Source organism: Eubalaena glacialis, chromosome 1, assembly GCF_028564815.1.
Source record: "Eubalaena glacialis isolate mEubGla1 chromosome 1, mEubGla1.1.hap2.+ XY, whole genome shotgun sequence".
NCBI lineage: Eukaryota > Metazoa > Chordata > Mammalia > Artiodactyla > Balaenidae > Eubalaena > Eubalaena glacialis.
Window position 1 is genome coordinate 19379193 of NC_083716.1, and position 21140 is coordinate 19400332.

A 21140-nucleotide genomic window follows, 5' to 3' on the forward strand; every position below is an offset into this window, starting at 1 on the left:
ATAAACCCACGCACACATGGTCACCTTATCTTTGATAAAGGAGACAAGAATATACAATGGAGAAAAGACAGCCTCTTCAGTAAGTGGTGCTGGGAAAACTGGACAGCTACATGTAAAAGAATGAAATTAGAACACTCCATAACACCATACACAAAAATAAACTCAAAATGGATTAAAGAGCTAAATGTAAGGCCAGACATTATCAAACTCTTAGACGCAAACATAGGCAGAACACTCTATGACATAAATCACAGCAAGATCCTTTTTGACCCATCTCCTAGAGAAACGGAAATAAAAACAAAAATAAACAAATGGGACCTAATGAATCTTAAAAGCTTTTGCACAGCAAAGGAAACCATAAACAAGACGAAAAGACAACCCTCATGGGATTGGAGAGAAAATATCTGCAAATGAAGCAACTGACAAAGGATTAATCTCCAAAATTTACAAGCAGCTCATGCAGCTCAATATCAAAAAAACAACCCAATCCAAAAATGGGCAGAAGACCTAAATAGACATTTCTCCAAAGAAGATATACAGATTGCCAACAAACACATGGAAGAATGCTCAACTTCATTAATCATTAGAGAAATGCAAATCAAAACTACAATGAGATATCATCTCACACCGGTCAGAATGGCCATCAAAAAAATCTACAAACAATGCTGGAGAGGGTGTGGAGAAAAGGGAACCCTCTTGCACTATTGGTGAGAATGTAAATTGATACAGCCACTATGGAGAACAGTATGGAGGTTACTTATAAAACTAAAAATAGAACTACCATACAACCCAGCAATCCCACTACTGGGCATATACCCTGAGAAAACCATAATTCAAAAAGAGTCATGTACCACAATGTTCATTGCAGCTCTATTTACAATAGCCAGGACATGGAAGCAACCCAAGTGTCCATCAACAGATAAATGGATAAAGATGATGTGGCACATATATACAATGCAATATTACTCAGCCATAAAAAGAAACGAAATTGAGTTATTTGTAGTGAGGTGGATGGACCTAGAGTCTACCATACAGAGTGAAGTAAGTCAGAAAGAGAAAAACAACCAACCATATGCTAACACATATATATGGAATCTAAAAAAAAAGGTCATTTAGAACCTAGGGGCAAGACGGGAATAAAGATGCAGACCTACTAGAGAATGGACTTGAGGACACGGGGAGGGGGAAGGGTAAGCTGGGACAAAGTGAGAGAGTGGCATGGACATATATACACTACCAAATGTAAAACTAACAGCTAGTGGGAAGCAGCCGAATAGCACAGGGAGATCAGCTCGGTGCTTTGTGACCACCTAGAGGGGTGGGATAGGGAGGGTGGGAGGGAGGGAGATGCAAGAGGGAAGAGATATGGGGATATAATAATATGTATAACTGATTCACTTTGTTATAAAGCAGAAACTAACACACCATTGTAAAGCAATTATACTCCAATAAAGCAATTATACTCCAATAAAGATGTTAAAAAAAAAAAAACACAAACATGAAAACAAATTCTGACTACAGTCAACTAAAAGAATTTAAAACTTCATCTTTTTTGGTTATTCATTAAATTTTTAAGGGGTGTATTGTCATTTAAATTTTTAAAAGTCAGCATGCCTCTAAGTCTTTTGAAAAGACTTTCCCTGATACATATCCTAGAACATATCAAATGAACTGCTTAATCTGAGCAGTTTTTAGTTAAATAAAAGCTTGATGATTGAAATAAGTTCACTGTCCGAATGAAGTCATGTAAAAAAGAAGTTATAAATAAGGCAAACATTATTATGCTATTTGGAAATTTAATACAAACACGCCTCAAAATTATTGCGGGTTCAGTTCCAGATCACCACAATAAAGTGATATCACATTAAAGCAATCACATGAATTTTTTGGTTTCCTGAATATAAAATTATGTTTACACAATACTGTGGCCTATTAAGTGTGCAATAAGCATTATGTCTAAAAACCCAATGTACATATCAAAATTAAAAAATACTTTATTGCTGAAAAATGCTAATTATCATCTGAGCCTTTAACAGGTTATTAATCTTTTTGCTGGTGGAGGGTTAGAAATACTGAGAACTACCAAAATGTAACACAGACACAAAGTGAGCAAATGCTGGTTGGGGAAATGGCACCAATAGACTTGTCAACGCTGGGTTGCCACAAACCTTCAATTTGTAAAAAACACAGCATCTGCAAAGCACAATGAAATGAGGTATGCCTGTATTTATTTCTACTATGTCATTAATATTATTTGAAAGCTAAACACTGAACCAAATAGGAAACACCAACATGACTGGGAATTATGCAAACTAGAGCTACAGAACCTATCAAAATATCTATGTTTAAAAATGTTTTTTAATTTTTTTCTCAGATATAGAAAAGCCATAACCTGAATGTGGAAAAACAGAGTCCAATTAATTCCAGTATATGCCCCTTTTTAAAAAATATTTTATTTATTTATGTTCTTTATTTTTTTTTGGCTGTGCTGGGTCTTCGTTGTGGCATGTGGACTTCTCTCTAGTTGCGGCACGCAGGCTTCTCTCTAATCGTGGCATGCGGGTTTACTCTCTCTAGTTGTGACTCGTGGGCTCCGGGGCACATTGGCTCTGTAGCTGTGGTGCGCGGGCTCCAGGATGCATGGGCTCTGTAGTCACGGCGTGCAGGCTCCACAACACATAGGCTCTGTAGCTTGCGGCATGCAGGCTCTCGTTGAGGCACGCCGAGTTCAGTAGTTGTGGTGTGCGGGCTTAGTTGCCCCGCAGCATGTGGGATCTTAGTTCCCCGACCAGGGACTGAACCCACGTCCCCTGCATTGTAAGGCGGATTCTTCACCACTGGACCTCAGGGAAGTCCCATATGCCCCATTTTGAGATTTCTATTTAAAACTCAAGAGACCTTCCTCTATAATGTAACCACACACTAGCTACATGTAGTGACAGCAGCCCAAGAGGAATAGTTGAACAGCAGCCTAAAGCAGTAAGTGCTAAACAGAGCTTGAGCAGGATTAGCCCTTATTATTCTCTGACCCTAGACCAATACAAACAGGCATTCAAGGTCACACACAAATGTGCACTCCGTCCAAATAAGCAAAAGGATAGAGATAAAAAGTGAAAGTTCTATGGAATACACAGAAAGTTTAGACATCTCTTCAAATGATCCTTGAAAGTAAAGCCACAATAGAAATAACTAGTTAGACTTTTGAATAGAGGCTGAAAAACTTTTTAAAAGAGCCAGTGCCAAAGTGTTAACCCCTTTTCATACTAAGTCTAAATGTAAACCAGCTATATTTTCCTGAACATAAAGGCTTCACACTATAATATTAGGAGATGAAGGCTGGAAATGAAGCAGCAAGTAGCAGAAAGCCTTGCCAAAGCTGACAGTTGTTACTGATGTATACCACTTGGCACATCAGTACATCAATGATGCTATCACCAAAGTAGAGATCTACATTTTCAAACATTCTTATCAAAGCCATTAAAATGTATATTCCACCATTATCTTTTTCTTCTCTCTTAATGGCTTCTAAACTTTGTAGAGCAAAGGACACTATCGGTAAGTATTTTTTGAGATTTAATTCTCACCGTGCACTTACATAAAAATACATAAAGACTGAAACTTCTTCAGATAAAAATTACAAAAACTTAGAATATAAAACAGACCCAGACAAGAAGGTTAGCTGTTGCTAAACTTTTATATCTATTACAATACAAACTTCATTATAAGCTTTAATAACAAAAAAAATTCATCAACTCCTGAAGAGTTTGAACCTAGCAGCACATATATAATACCTCCAAAAGAATCACACACACACTTTCTAGAGAAGTAAAATCCAATCAGTCCCAATTCTCCATTCTATGAGGGAGCAAAAGGAACCCACATGAAATACAGGAATGAACCTAGATCTTAAAAGCCAGAAAAAGTCTGGATTCATCCTTGGCTTCTACCGTGACCTTAGAAAAGGTACATTACACTGCTGTAAGCCTCAATTTTTTTTATCTTACTGGTGATATCTACTCTGAAATAATATTTAAACTACTTAGAACAGAGCCTGGTACACAGAACTGCTCCACAAAATTATTTTCCTTCCAATGAACTGCGGCTTCATGAGGTAGTCCTATACAGATTTACAAGAGAACAAAATAAGCTTCACCCTTGTTTCTCCATAAATTCAGATGATTTTCACTGATGAGTGACTTCAGGGAAGATACTATTATTTTTCAGACACAGCTGGAATGACAGAAAATTAGCTTAGCCCTCCCAAGCACCTCAGCCAGTATTTCATGTTGAGAAAGTAATAAACAAAATACCTTGAGGGACAAAGATCTCTGAGTTGTCTGGAAATTATTCCAGCCTGAAAACATTCTTCTACAAATCGCTCAAGCACAGAGTATGAATGTGGGACATCCAGATTAATGTCTGGAATTTCATTGTAAATTCTCTCATAACCCTAAAACAATGGAATTACAGAGTTGTTAGCCCATATAAAATACATAATGCCATACAACCCATCATTATTATCTATATTTAAGGCCAAATGTTCATATAATTAGACTGCAGTCAGATCCGAACCTTGAAAAGTACGAAGAGTAAGTATATTTTTTACAGAATATTTTCTTTAAAACTGTTCTCTCAAAAGAGCTTCAGGCAGACATTAGACGTTGGACACATTTCTTCCCCATCTACTTCTCTATAATACATTTACTACATTTTTTAAAAATAAAAGGCAAGTAAGAACCTCACCAATATTTAATAATAATGCATACAATTTTAAATAGGAATAAATTAAGTACTTTATAAATCTGTTAGAAATTTATGTTTCTCTCTAGATATAAAAAAGAAATTATCATATCTTAGAACTCTTGAGGAAGAACACACACACATCACATTTTTCAAAATACAGGTTCAAAAATACTGGAGTATTTATTACTTTCCAGGAAATGGCTATAAGAGGTTCAAACATATTAGTATCATTAAAATGTATATATATATATACATACATATAGGCATATTACTACACAAGCCTAAAAGAAAATTTCATTAACAATTCATAATCTGTATTCAATCATATATATTTAAGATGTAAGCCTAAAAATTGTTCAAAATAATGTTATACTTACTCTTTTCATTTGGTCTAGAGTAATGGTAGAAGATTTCCAAAGAGATTTTAATAAGTCCAAAATCATCTTAAATGTACTTTCTCCAGTTGACTCTAAAACCATTACAATGGCCTAAAAATTGAATAAATGATTGAATTATTGCTCATTTTCATATAAGAAACTGCTCCTAAAATCTATCAGATCTCATCTCTAATATGTATATATATGTATAGATGAGGATGATTATAATTATAATTTTTGTGACTTTCTGTTTGAATAAAAAAAAAAATCCCACAAGGACTCAGAAGCAAAAAATATACAAATCAATTATCATTGCAAAGTAAAGGAGCTGTTACAGTGGAGGATTACTGGACTGAATGTCAGTATTATGACATAGTATGAGTGTGTTTGGTAATTGCAATCATTGTTGCTTTTGTTGTGGTCATCCATTTACAATGCTTGGCGTCAGTTTATTTATCTCTTGTAAAAATAAAATACAGTGTGTGTGTGTGTGTGTGAGGAAAAAAAATAAATAATAAATAAAAGATGAGGAAACTAATACTTTAAAAGTTAAAATGAAATCACTCAAAAGCACACAGATGAGAAGTGCAAGGCTAAGATTTAAATCTAGAAATGCTAAACATTATCTAAGTACTTTTCATTTAACTCAAACCTCCTGGCATTATCATTATCTGAGGTAAAATGACAGATGCTATATAGAAATTAAAGCCAATGCATTTTGTTAACATATTGCCAAATACCTAATACAATATGTTGAGGGGGCATATTCTGGAATGAAAACATTATTTTAATAAAGATATTATAAAATAAAGGAAAAATCTGGAAAGTACATATCATGAATATGAATGTTTTTATAAAGTTAAAAATACTCTTACTGTATGATCCAGAAATTCAACACTTAGGTATTTACCCAAGAAAAATGAAAAGATATGTCCACACAAAACCTGTGAGTATTCATGACTGCTTTTTTTAATAATCACTCAAACTGGAAACAATATGGTAGGTCTATTCAATGGAATATCACCCAGCACTAAAAAGCGAATTTACTGTTACATAAAATGACATGGACATATCTTAAAAGCATTATGCTACCTGAAGAAGGTCAGACACACAGTATGATTCCATTTATATGATGATAGTCTGGGAAAGGCATAACTATAGGGACAAACATTAGATCAGTGGTTACCAGGAGATGACAGTGGTAGGGGAACAGGTTAGCCCCAAACTTTTGGAAGTGATGGAAATGTTCTATATTCTGAGATAGTGGTTATGTGACTTGATACATTTGTCAAAAATTCATTGAACTGCACAGCTAAAGAGTATATTTTACTCTAAATTATACCTTGATAAAAAAAAAAAATTGTAAAACCCTCTCCCCCTTAATATTAAAATTTTTAAAGAAAACAAAAATGTATGTTATTAAAGAAGCATTAAGTCACTGTGGTGCAAAAAGGAACAGTTAATAATTCTTTTTGGAATGTCAAAGTAATCTTACTTCATATACAAGCTCATGGTGAAAATGAGGTACTTCCAGTTCCTTAAGGCAATGTTCAGCTTCAGATATGTCTCCAGAGAGTAAATACTCTTTCAGCAGCATATCAATCTATTAGATTTAAAGATTGAGATGTGTTAGAATTCTTGATTTTTAAAAAATTCTGTTTTGTCTAAGGATTTATTTACCCTCATCTCAATATAGTACATGATAAATAGGTCACAAACAGTTGTCTAAGAATAGTCTTGACATGACACTATCATAACAGAATTTTTTAATAATTAAAAAGCAAATCCCCAAATTTTAAATGGTTCATAGTCATGAAGGGAATGCAGTGTTTCGGTGTGTTTCAATAATCCATCGCGATCGACGAGTAGACTTAAGATGTGTTTGGCCTGAGTTGTGACCATAATGCTTCAGTGCTCCCTGTAAAACAAGGGACCTTAAATACCACTAGAGGGCACTAACTGAAAGTCTCAAAATGAATTTTTAAAGTGGCGCAAACCCATTTCCATCAGCATGACATTAAGTGGGAGCCAAAAAATGAGAGATAATAGGGCTTTACTAGACAGGGCAAAGATTTCCAAAGCAGTTTTCTCTTTTCTCTACAACTGAAGATTTGAGGCCCATTATTTAAAACGTTCGTCAGTAATTCAGCTTCCAGTTATCGCTAAGGAGGGAAGTCTTGACTCTCCTGTTGAAAGTTGCACAAGAACATCTATGGCTCCAGGGAAAAAGAGGAAAAGTTTTTCAGCACAAGAACTTCAACGAGGAATGTTCTCCCCTATACATCGCCTGTTAAAATCATCTTTGCACCTAGTAGACACTCAATGAATATTGGCTGATTGAAATCTCATTTAAGTATGTTCTACTTCCAACTTCTACAATGTATTTCCATTAAAAGTATAGTAAAATTTGATCAACAGAATACATCTTGATGAATAATTCCTATTATCATGCTTTAGGAAAATAAATATTTAAAGCATGTTACTTGAATAAAGTATTTTCACTTTATAATTATAAACTAATATATTTATTATTTAAATTACATCACTTAGTTTTTTAACTTTGTTATTAACTTAAAGTATTTAAATGTTTCCCACTGGGTTCCATGCATTGTTGAGAACGATATTATAAATACATGTATATATTTCTAAAAGTCCTCTCTGTCCAACTCATCCTTCCATGTAAAATAAATGAATATCCAAATAATGTCAACCTCAAACTCATATATTGGTAGTTTTATTTCAATTTTCATCGTGACCATTTTTTTTTGTTGTGATAATTCACATACCATAAAACAGTTTGGCAGTTTCTCAAAATATTAATTTCGAGAAGCATTATCATCCTAACAATATTAACTCTTTCAGTCCATAAACATGGGATATCTTTCTACTTATTTAGGCCTTATTTAATTTCTTTCAACAGTGTTTTGCAGTTTTTGGTGCACAAGACTTGCACTTCTGTTGTTAAATTTATTCCTTTGTATTTTAATCTTTTTTATGCTATTACAAATGCAATTGTTTCTTAATTTCATTTCAGACCATTCATTGCATTGCTAGTGTACAGAAGACCTAGAATTAAATTCTGTACACTGATCTTGTATCCTGCAACTGTGCTGAATTCGTTTATAATAGTTTGGTGTTTTTGTTTTTTTGAGAATTCACTTGGATTTTCCGTACACAGATCATGTCATCTGGGAACAGAGATAGTTTTACTTCTTCTTTTCCAACTTAGATGCCTTCTATTTCATTTTCTTGCTGAACTGCTCTGGTATTTCCACTGTTTTTATACCTCAATTTTTGTAATAACTTTTAAATTTTTTAAAAACAGATATTGCAATCATGACATTACAAACACCAACTCATCTACCTTAACATATATAAAAACAAAACTGGTCAAAGCTCTAACAATATTTTGAGCTCCTTAACACTCAAACTTGGTATACATATCATTAAAATATTTATTAAATATCAAAACTATAGTCACATGAAAGATTATACTCAAAAATCAGAAGCACATGTACTATATAAATCTTCTAATTTTCTTAAAAATCTTCAAATAGGATTAACTACTTTTTCTGGTTTCTTATTATAGAATATCACTTTGCTGCCAGAAAAAAAAATCCATAGAGAATAAATCTGGTATTAATGCAAAAACCAATTACTTTTTCTTTTAAAGAATGCATACAGGTAGTGAACTTCCCTACAAAAATCTACCACTCTGATCTACTCTAGTGTTCATAATGCATAACTTACAATCTGAGACCATCCAGTTTCAAACTGCTCTTATAAAAATGGACATTTATTGAATAACTACAAAACAGAAATTCTTATTTCAACAGTCTGAAAAATTTTTAATTCCAAGAAAAAGACTTTAGGTATTCCTTTGAGGTTCCTACACAGCCTTCTTCACAAAAACCCCTCTAACTTCATGAAAGCCCCTTTAACTTAACACAGTCTTATTTTTAAGTCAGAGAAACCATAAAAATTTAATAATGACTATATAATTATTGTATAATTTACAGCAAAAGGGCATAAAGCCAAATATATAAGGATTATTCCATTTTCCATTTGCAGCTTTAAAACTGAAATTAATTTTTGTCCACAATAATACCAGCTAGAGGGCAGAGTTTGTTTCCCTGAAGAATACATATAAATTAAGCTAAAGACAATGCCCAGTAGTTACCTCTTTAACAAGGTGGTTAAGAGACTGCTGCCCACCTCCAGAGCCCCAAACACTGTCCTTGCGCTTTCCACCTTTAGACATACTCAGAAGCACGGTAGCCTTGTCCAGAGCAGCTCTACCAAAAAAAAAAAAAAAGTTAATTTTGACATATGGACATGCTTGAGATTGACCAAATTATGGATGAAGTTGGGGGAAAAAACCCATATACACTACAAGTTTTCATATAACATAAAAGCAACCTAAAGTTCAGAAGTCTCTTAAAAAACTATTTTTCAAGATAAAAAGTTGGGAACAAAAAAAGTTGCTTCTCATATTAATATTCTCTCACTCATTTCCATTTCTCGGTCAACAAAAGTCTAATAACGTTATTTCAAAATTACTGATCTAGCCTGAGAAGGAACGTTTCACCTAAAACTAACTTTTACATAGATCCATGTCTTTCCACCAGCGCAACCATTCCACTCTGACCTGAAGTAGTCCTAGAAAATTAATATCTGTACCTGTGAAAACCTAAGACATGGCTAAGTCCAAGTCTAAGTTTCCAGGAAGTTATGAAAAATCATAGAGCATAGCTCCCAAATATCACATTTAGCTTATAATTATACCAAAGAACAAAAGCGAAAAACATTATTTCCTAAGATTTCTATAGCAAATAAATATAAAATTGAAAATAGGGCTCCTTTGTTAATACTGTCCATCTTATTAGAATATTAAATAATTACAGAATATTAAAACCTAAAGGGACCTTAAAAAACATTCCAAGTCCCATCCTTTCATTTTATAAATAAGGAAACTGAGGCCGAGAGAAAAGTGGCTTGACATAAAGGTAGCTAACAGTTTAGCTAAAACCCAGAACTTCTGCATTATAGTACTGTCTTCTTTCTGTTATATCATGTCAAGAATCTCTCAATTTTGTTTTAACGGTAAAGAGTACACAAAAATGACAAATAGGTGTCCACAAAGTCTGATTAATTCAAGTGTCATTTCAAAAGAATCCTGTAGAACTTTCCCCTATTTTGAAAGTCTAAGTAGGAAAATTAATTTACTTACCTAGCCTGTACACAATCTACAGTTCCTTTGTAACTATCAATATAGGTATTACATAAAATTCCATCTCCAACAGCTCTAGCAATAAACTGGCCCACCAACTATAATAAGAAAAAAAAAAAGAGCTATATAAAAAAATCTAAAATAAAGCTTTATAGGACACAATTTCTAAAAACATAAATGATGAAGACTGGTTGAACTACACAGTCAATACCTAAGACATGTTGGAGTATTCAAAAAACACCTATTTAGCACCTACTGTTTATGCCCGGCATACACTCCCACATCTTAACCTTCAAGTTAAAAGCCATGGGGGCATAAAACATCTGTTTTGCTCACTAATGAATCCCCAACACATTGCACACTGCTTGAAACACAGCATATAATCAAAAATACTTGTTGCTAAGTCAATGACTTAAGAGAAACATCTCTTCTGGAAAGAAAAAAAACTGGACTATGGTCTCTCAAACCTGTTTGATTAAAGGAATTTATCTGAGGGGGAAAAGTTGTGCAGAAATATTTATCTGAAAGTATGTTCATAGCATTATTTCTTTAAAAAAACTGGAAACTTAGTGTCTAACAGTAATTGTGTGGCTGAATGGTATCTATGTAAGACGGTACACCGTGTGGCCAAATATGTTTACCACATTTTATGGTGTAAGAAAAATCAAGTTTACCAAGTGGCATATACAGTATGATACCACTTTTTATTAAAACAAAAAACGTAAGGATATGTAAAAACCGTACACTGATATATACCCACAAAAAGTAGAATGGAAGATTTAAACACCAAAATGTTAACAGTTAACAGTGGTTATTTTTGCTGGCCTTTCTTCCTTTTGGCTTTTCTTTATTCTTCAAAACTTCTATAATGACTATTAACTTATGTACAGTTTTTTTTTTAAAGTATGGGTATTGGTATAAAAAGAAAAAAAATTCATGTTTGAATCACAGCTCAATACTGACACAGACTACTTACTGTCTGTCACAGGAAAGTATAACAGAAACAGCATTTATGTTAACCTACCTACAGTCTATTCCTAAATTAATGTTTAAGTAAAGTGCTCCTACCTTGCTTTAAAACTTTGTTCAGGTAAATAGCAACGGTTTCACACATTTTCAATTTCAAACCAGAAAGTCATATTATAGTGTCAGCATGTATTAAATCTAATAAAAGTAAAAGGCTTTGCACAGAATCTAAACAAAAGCATACATAAGTCATGAATTTTCTAATTATTTCCCCACAAAGCTACAAAAGGGAACAATCTTATTTATCATTATTTTTATAATAAACATTAGTGAAGCAAACTCAATCCTCAATTATAACAATCTACATTTTTTAAAAATCCTAGCTCATGAAACAGCTTAACTACATGTAATAGAGAATATACAGACAGCAAAAAAACATGACCTAAAATCTATACAGAGCATGGGGGGGAAAAGTAAGATATAAAATTACAGTGTGATGAAAACTATGTTGTGGGGGTAGAAACAGCTAGGGAAAAATACACTAAAACATTAGAGGGCTATCTTTGTGTGACAGGGAATATGGGCCAGTTTTTCTTCTTTCATCTAATAAAATTTCCTAGGAGTATGTATTAGTTCTATACTCGCAAGTGAAGTAGACGGAGAGAATGAACAAGAGAAAGAATCATACAAACCTGTGGTGCTCTAGGAGTATCCAATGCTAATTCAGGTAGATCTTTCAACAATTTATCAAATGATTTTTCTACATCATTTGTGCTCATTACTGTCCCACAAAGGTCAGAAAGAAGCTTAGATGTCATTTCTCTATGACTAGCTTTTCCCTCCAACGCCAATGACACTGCCAACACTGGTACTCCACTTTTCATTTCGCCAAGATTTAAATCTCTTAGCATTTCCTATTCAACAACAAAAAAAAGTATGTCACTGCCTATAGTTCAATTTAATTTAATTTTATTTTTGAAAAAAATCAAGATATTACCCATATATCCTTCTCCCTCCTTGACTGGAAAAAATCAGAGAAGCACTCAAAATGTGGGGATAAGATAAATACATCTTTTTCTACATATAAATTAAATACTGATCCACTTTAAGTCAAGCTTCAACTGTCTGAACATCACTAAACTCAAGAATGTGAATTACACCTAAAATAGTTTATTAAACTACATAGTATTGCTAAGTTTGGTGTTAGGAGTTAACTAACCCTCTGCCTTATACTCTATTACTTCTAGAAATAGTGTTTTATGAGCATTTGTAGGGAAATTCATTTTACATTATCATAAGCTGTTTATACTCTCTTCACCCAAATATTTATACTTTCATATAAAGTTTAAAATGAGATCTTAAACCACTATTTTTAAGTGGGATTATTGTTTTAAATGCCGGGATAAAGTAAAATTTTCTCTTAAAAAATATAATAGCAGCAGCTAATACTTACTGACCACTTACAGTGTATCAGGAATTATAACAGCCACCTTAGTTTATACTCTTTGAGGGAGGTATTATCATCATACTCACCACACCCAAAGCACAGAAAAATTAAGTATTTGCTGAGGGCACCCAGAGGAGTGCCTAGGTTGGAAGTGGAATATAGGCAGTATGACCATAGAGACTAACTTGTAACTCAGTTACTTAGAGTAACAACTACTAACAAGGACACCAGTTAGGTAAGCTGAACAAATACTTGGTTTTAGTCCTACAAAAACTCAAAGCTATCAAACCTCATATTATCAGACAAACCAAGAAAACCCAGTCTGAATTAAAATAATCTAAATTATAAAAGTCTTCTATGGAGATGCAATTTTATTACTTTAAGTCAGTAATACTAAACTACTGAACTAGACCAATAATTTTATTCTACCGTTTTAGATTTACTTTACAAACAATTCGTAACACAGTAAATGTTCCCATACAAATTATGCTTCAAAAACACATTTGTGGGGCTTCCCTGGTGGTGCAGTGGTTAAGAATCCACCTGCCAGGGCTTCCCTGGTGGCGCAGTGGTTGAGAATCTGCCTGCCAATGCAGGGGACACGGGTTCGAGCCCTGGTCTGGGAGGATCCCACATGCCGCGGAGCAACTGGGCCCGTGAGCCACAACTACTGAGCCTGCGCGTCTGGAGCCTGTGCTCCGCAGCAGGAGAGGCCGCGACAGTGAGAGGCCCGCGCACCGCGATGAAGAGTGGCCCCCGCTCGCCGCAACTGGAGAAAGCCCTCGCACAGAAGCGAAGACCCAATACAGCCATAAATAAATTAAAAATAAATAAATAAATAAAGTGAATGATAAAAAAAAAAAAAAAAAAAAAAGAATCCACCTGCCAATGCAGGGGACATGGGTTCGAGCTCTGGTCTGGGAAGATCCCACATGCCGCGGAGCAACTAAGCCCATGCGCCACAACTACTGAGCCTGTGCTCTAGAGCCCGCGAGCCACAACTACTGAAGCCCGCGTGCCACAACTACTGAAGCCCACGTGCCTTGAGCCTGTGCTCCACAACAAGAGAAGCCACCACAATGAGAAGCCCACGCACCACAACAAAGAGCAGCCCCCGCTCACCGCAACTAGAGAAAGCCCGCGCACAGCAACCAAGACCGAAAGCAGCCAAAAATTAAATAAATAAATAAATAAAATAAATTAAAAAAAAAAAAAAAAAAACCACACATTTGTTCTCTTGATTTCTGTATGCATTCTCTTCCAAACTTTTGTATCTGTGTTCTTTTCTGGACAGAGTACAAAGATAAACTTTATTCTAGTCCTAAGCATTGAAATGAATGTAAAAAAAATGGAACTGAGGCATTTTTAATGAGATCCCTAAGGACATTTTAGAAGGTCCATAAATGCCTTGAAATTGTTAAAATTATATTTTATAAACTATTATAAAAATGCTATAATTATAAAAATTATTAAAATATTGTGTTGTGCCATTTTTCAGAGAAGAAAATGGCACACAGCCCTCCTCAGATCCCAAATAGGTAAGAAGTGGTCTAAATAAAATTTTAGGCCATTTCTTAGTTAGAAATTCATTTATGCATAAGAAAATGCTTAAACTTTTTCAGTGATCCAAGATCATTCTGGATATGATGTTTTGCTTTTAACAGTGTCTGCTCTCCTATATTAAATAAATTATGCTTGCAACTTTAAACCTACCGCAACTTCATTAGTATCTCCATGCTCAAAATATTCCTGTATGATTGGTGTTAAAGTCTTCTCAAATGCCGTTTCATCCAAAGGCAAAACTACAGTTTCATAAACACAGTTTTCCTGGAAAGGGAAGGGGCAGAAAGTTATAAATTAAAGAACAAAATATTCAGATAAACTGAAATTGTTTCACAATTTTATACTCCAACTGGTTAGTAATACCCATTCAGGGCAAGAAAAAGAGATGCTACATGCTTTGATCACTTATATAATATAAAAACAGAATCTATGTCACTGTTCTTTTATAAAATCTGAATACAATAAACCAATATACAGATTAAAACCACTAACTACAGCAAATATATGACTTGCTTCTGATCCCCCCATATCTTCTGTTAATTTTTTTTCTCTCTCCCACAAAACCAATACTTCAGTGACCAAAAAGCTTTAAGCTTCCTATCACACCTAGTATTTTCATTAAAACTTCACTTAAAAAAAAACAAAACAGCAGGAGCCAAAGCCTTCATGATTAGTATTACGATAATAAAAAAGCCCTTATAACAAAAATCAATGTTGTAGTGACCAAAAAATCTCTAAGGAAAAAGCACTATTCAACTGAAATTTCAAAAAGAATAAGGTGTCCAATAATCTTCTATCCCCCCTTCTCTGCAAAAAAAGCCCTGAAATGTTTATATGCCAACTTGTGACTGGCTTCAGTCTAACAATATACTTTCAAGTCTTTCAAGACTATATATTAAAATTAGAACATTTAGCAAAGATTTTATAGTACTTGAATCCTACTGGTTTTAAAATATATTTCTCATGTTCCCTTAGAAATATTTCCATGTCTAATTAAATTCAGAAACCAAGTGAAAATTATGCATACATTACTATCAGTTAACTTGGTTTTCTAATCCAAAATTAACCTAACAGTCTGAAAGGACTAAATATATATATGATTTAGATACACGTACTAATGTGTGTAATATGTGTACACACATATATACACACTCATATTATATACATATCAGATAATCACGCAAATTATAATCACACATTATAAAATAATATATATATGATTTGAATGGTATAGAGTATACATACAGAATACATGATTTGACAAATATATGAGTATACTACAAACATGAGATCAAAAAGTTTATAAGTATTCTAAATATATATTACAGAAAGTAAAACACTTCCCACCTGGTCATCATCATAGTTAGGATCTTTCACATCCACCTCCTCCACATCATATACCTGTCCAGGTGTACCCCAGACACCTTTGCCTCCAGCACCACCTGAAAAAGTTTAGAATTGAGAAAGGAAAGAGCATAATGTCCACAGTTCATAAATTTTAACTGAAATCTGAAATAATTCTAGATGTTCAGGTGTTAATTCAATAGCAGTTAAAAAACTGTATTTTAATTTCTATGCTAGTGATTTTGCCAGTTGAGAATTATATGTTAAACCTCTTTTTATTCAGATCACTGATTTTTCAGTAATGATTAGATATTAGATAGTTTATAACCTATTTCCAAAAAAACAAGTTGAAATAGCCTACAAAGTTAAAACTAAAAAGGCAGATGCTTTAAAATAAAAGCAAAAACAAACAAACAAACCAAAAAAAATCAGAAAAATAGCTGTAGCGGTGACCTCAAGGCAAGTGATACTGCAGTGGAGCTCTAAATTCTATATGACATATCTTGGGAACAGCAACAACAAAAAAGAAATATGTTGAGCCAGTAAGATGTGGCATAGAAAACTCCACAAGGGAGAAATTATTCAACAAAGAAGTACACTGACCACATCAAATGTTTTAAAGTCAAATACTCTTTAGATATAAAAAGAAACAAATGCTTCACAACTAGAAATATGTTACAAATAACTAATTGCTATTTAAGCATTAACAGAACTAATCATCATTTCTACTTCTCTACATACAAATTCACCAGCAGAAGTTTAACAATTCCAACTTTCAAAGTTGCTTTACTAAATAAACGTATTGAAATGTTTTTATAAGCTCAATATATTGCATTATTTTTAAAGAACTTGTACAGTTATCACCAGTTTTGGGGGGGAGGTTTTTATTTTACACATAGAGTATAATTCTTGCCACCAGAGCAAAACAGAATCTGATAACTAGGTTTCATTTTGACTCAGCCAATGGTTGCAGAGCCATTCAACAAGAATAACAATTCCTGACAGGGCACAAAAACATTTTACACGTATCCTAGGCCATAATTTGAAGCTCCCACCATTCAGAAGCTGGTGAAATCTCCAAATTGCATCAAAATTTTACTACAGACAGAGGCTGACAGACCCCTCATTCAACAAATATTTAAGTACCCAGATTGCTAGTCACTACTCCAGGCACTGGAGATACAGCAGTGAAACAAGACCATTGCACTCCAGTACCCAAAACAAACAGAGCTGAAAAGAACTCAGAACCAGATCTACAAAATTATTAAAATTCTGACCTGGATATTACCAATCAAATTATATTTATCATGTATTCTTAACAATGGACATAATTAGATTCATTAGATAACAGACATGATGAATTTCTGACCCTACTTCTTTCAAGCAGAATTAGACAATACATGCACAATTCGTAACTGTGAAGAACACTGCTGTGTATTTTGCTGGAAATATGAGATAAAGTACTGCTCAAGAAAACTAATCTACTCAAACAAGAAAAAAAGGTTCAACTTAAAAGAAAAAGTGGTATGGTCCTCAGATTATTACTATGTAAAAACATATACAAGCCATAAAACCTTAACATTATCATTGTTTAAATTTCTCTCATTCTTAGAACAAGGAAACTGTAGTATAAGAATCAGACAATATTTTTTCCATTTGTGTCTTTGGACGTGGTATATACTAACCTTTCTTTGGTAGTCCCCTTCCTTTCCCAGATCTGGATCGCCTATCTAGCAACCTTCCCTTTGGACTGGTTGGTACAGTTACTCCACTTCTAAGGCCTTCACTTCCGTTATCACTGACGGAATCGCCTCTGCCAGAGTCCCGGGACGAGTTTTTCCGTAGCCGCCTTTTCGCCTTGGCATTAATTCTAGCTTCATTAATGGAGGATGCCGAAATCCAATTTCCATTTATCTCATTCTTTATTTCCTCAGTCCCAGCATTTTCTTCATCACCAGAAAAGAGAGAGTCACTTAAATTATCAGGCTCTTAAAAAAAAAATGAAGGAAAAGAATTCTAAGTAAGTATTTTAACCATCTACTGCTATACTAGTTATAGTCATAAGTTATACTAAGTTGAATCACATGAAATTATCATTTTTGTAGGTGACAGTCACATATTGGCAATTTCACATAGCTCAGTCCAATACATGACAACTAACTAGTAGTACTTTTTCACATTATCATGCCAAATGAACTAAGAGATTGAATGTTAATGAAAAATTTTACTGAAAGCATGTTATTTCATGTGTTTACATCATAAAACCTATGTTAATATAAACACCAAATACAGTACAAAACCTTTGAGACTTTATGAGCTTAGACAGTCAAGCAGTTGGAGATAGTAAGAAAAGACTAAGGATCTTTAGGGAAGGTAGATAAACTAATATTTACAGAATGCCTATTTACCAGGCACTAGGCTGGGCACTTTGTCATTTATCCACAGGTTTGAGAGCTATTTACTACATTACTTATACAGATAAGGAAACTAAGGCTAAGACTGTTTAAATAACTTGCCAAATATCTCATCATTAATTGTGGACACTTAGAAAATAGTACTAATCCAAAGAGCGTGAAAGGCATTTAGCAAATACGTGATCATATACGATTACTGAGCCAAACTGCTGATGCTTCACTGCTTTCAAAGAAAGCCATTATCTCAAAGTTCTAATTCATCTCTCCAAACCTGACTCACACTACTTACCATTCTCTGAAAATCTTCCAGACTGTGTAAGATTTGTACATTATCCCCTGAAAGACAGCAACATTTGGAGTTCCCAAAGGTCCTCCGTTTAGAATGTCATCCTCACTGCTCTTTTCAGTTACCAAAATCCTTTAGGATATACAGCTGGAGTCTTACTTCGTCCATGAAAACTTTCCTAACAATTCTAGCCACAATAACACTCATACACTGCTCGTTTACCACATCATGGAAATCACTTTATTTCTTTTTATATAACAGTCATCGCTTTTCCAAATAAGTCATAAGCCTCAAAAGAGGAACCATGCCTATACTGTAGTTTTTGTATCCTCAGCACCTAGCAGAGTATCCTTTATACCATCAACTCAAATGTCAATGGAGATCAAATGACATGGAGACACTCGGCATTACTCCAAAAACTCTTTAAGTCAGAAAGCTACTGAATTAGTTATCCCCGGGCCCAAGTTTTGTTCATTATGGCTCACTAACTTAAGAGCTGAATCCCTCAAATGTTTTTAAATATTCCTAATAATTAGGATGTGTCAAGTCTATATGCATGGGCTTTAACATGTTTTTTTTTAAAGGTAATATGTAGAAACTAAAAATTTTTTAAATCCATCTATAAAAAGAAGCATAGATGTGTTAAAATCTTTACAATTCTTGACTAAAAGTATGAAAGTTAGTAACAAACCCTGTGGTAATCAAAAAACAAAACATTAAGTAGAGCCAAAGTACTTCGGCAGTCTCATAAGTAGTCTGCTGCCTTCAGTCTTCAAACCATCCTCCAAACTGCATGGAAACTGATTTCTCCCACTAAAAACCCTTTGAAGGTACTCCTATTGGGTCGAAATAAAGTGTAAACTCATTACATTGCAATGTTAGGTCCTTCATGATCTTGCCCCAATCACTAGAATAGCTGCTGACCACTCCCACATTCAAATGGTCAGAGCTGAGGTTTGATATCATAGGTAGATGATGGGGGAATTAGTTTGTCAGAGGAATACAGGATATATTAGAAAAAAAGAGAAATTATAAAATGAGAGACCAGCTAAGAAAATGTTGCAGTATTCAGTCACAAACTAACTGGAAAGGGCAAGGTTAATAACTTTGGGATAAATAAGAAGGTGACACTTTCAAGGAAAAAATAAAGGGGTTTCAAAGAGAATAAAGAATAAAACAGTGTTTTAAAAGTTTTTAGACTAGGAGAGGAAGCCAGTGTTAGGAGGGTCAGTTTGGGACATCATCATAACTAAACTGCTATGACTAGTAGTAACAGCAGTAGCAGTAGTCATAGTAGTCGTATTACTTTTTCTATCATTACCATCAGTACTGTTACCTACTATATCAGGTTCCAAGCACTTTACATACATGGTCTATAATCCTCACAAAGCTCTATAATGAAGCTGTTTATCCTCATTTTTCAGAGAGAAGATGTTTCATAAAAAAGTTATATATCTAAAAAGGACTGTGGCCAGGATTCAAACCCACATTTGAATCTTAGACGACTGTAACTATAGAAAATACAAAGCGAGAGTACTGCAGAGTGGTGACAGCTAAAGAAACAGGCAACAAGGGAATGAATATAAAGAGAGAAAAGAAGAAGAGGAAAGGGAAGGAAAGACCAGAGATCAGACAAATCAGATGGCATTTCATGTAAGAGTGGATGATTGAAGAAAACATTAAACATCTACCTCTAACATATTGCTTTCATTATTCTACAATTAAGGTAAGCTGCCACAACTAATCCAGAAGATAAAGGCCTCTCTTAGAATGCTTTAAAATGTCCCTCAGAGTACTGAAGTGTTCAAGTATTCAAGCAATCATATTTCCTACACTTGAGTTTCTTCTCTTCAACTATTTTAATATCCTTTCAAATATACATTTATGTATCTACAGCAGTAGACACATCTAGGTATATTTTATATATTAGGTCTTACAATTTTTAACCCATGTTTGTATCAATTGCTCTTTTATATTTTGCTATTCATACTCACCTAAGTTTTGGGGTTCCATAACCACTACTGATCTGACTTTAAGAAGACCAAAATTAAATAAGATAAAAACCCTGAGTACAGAATCTGGTGACTTCAAAATTGTTTTCTACTGTGTACTAATTCCCTCTTTCTGAATTCTCTGACATCTCAATAACCAACCCAACTTATATTACACCACAGTGCCAGACGATCACATTTTCAACTACTGGTCCACTGAGTTACATAATTATAATTAACAATATTAGCTCATTTTCATTTGTGACATACATAATACGTGCTATGGGCATGACACACATGCATGGTATCTCACTTAATCCTAACAATAAACCTATAAAGAGGGTATTTATAATCCCAGCTTTATACATGAAGAACAGAAGGTCAAAGCAAATAACCCACTTTCCCCAAGTAACAGAGCTGGTAAAAGTAGAAGTTGGAATTAGTACACTAGTCTGTCTGACTTGGACTATTTGTTACAGGAAGCATTTATTGCAACGAAGGTCTGTCTTAGGCTCATCCAAGTACTGAAGTATTTAAGGAAGTACTCAGCAGAGGCATCAAGAACAAGATTAGAACAAGGACTTGTTATAGGTAGAAAACAAAAAGTATAAACCTTAGAGCTGTGCCGTCTAATAGAAATATAATGCAAGCCAAATACGTAATTTTAAATTTCTCAGTATTCATATTAAAAACTAAAAAGAAACAAGTGAAATTTATCTTAATATACTTTATTTAATCTAATAGATCCATTACATCAATTCAACATGTAACCAATAGAA

The 21140-nt window shown here is 34.0% G+C and overlaps 1 protein-coding gene across 2 annotated transcripts in view; it reads right to left on the reverse strand.

The window, feature by feature from the left end:
- Positions 1-21140, reverse strand: part of PDCD4 (programmed cell death 4) — a 29306-nt gene that overhangs the window by 1202 nt on the left and 6964 nt on the right. Inside the window, exons 3-11 of one of the 2 annotated variants that reach the window (XM_061195382.1) lie at positions 17356-17616; positions 15674-15768; positions 14477-14590; positions 12009-12230; positions 10351-10448; positions 9301-9415; positions 6616-6723; positions 5121-5231; positions 4311-4450 (exon numbers count right to left, since the gene is read on the reverse strand). In XM_061195382.1, coding sequence (XP_061051365.1) covers positions 4311-4450; positions 5121-5231; positions 6616-6723; positions 9301-9415; positions 10351-10448; positions 12009-12230; positions 14477-14590; positions 15674-15768; positions 17356-17616 — 1264 coding nt within the window. Of the gene's footprint in view, positions 1-4310; positions 4451-5120; positions 5232-6615; positions 6724-9300; positions 9416-10350; positions 10449-12008; positions 12231-14476; positions 14591-15673; positions 15769-17355; positions 17659-21140 lie in introns of both variants that reach the window. The other variant, XM_061195308.1, reaches the window with a different exon arrangement.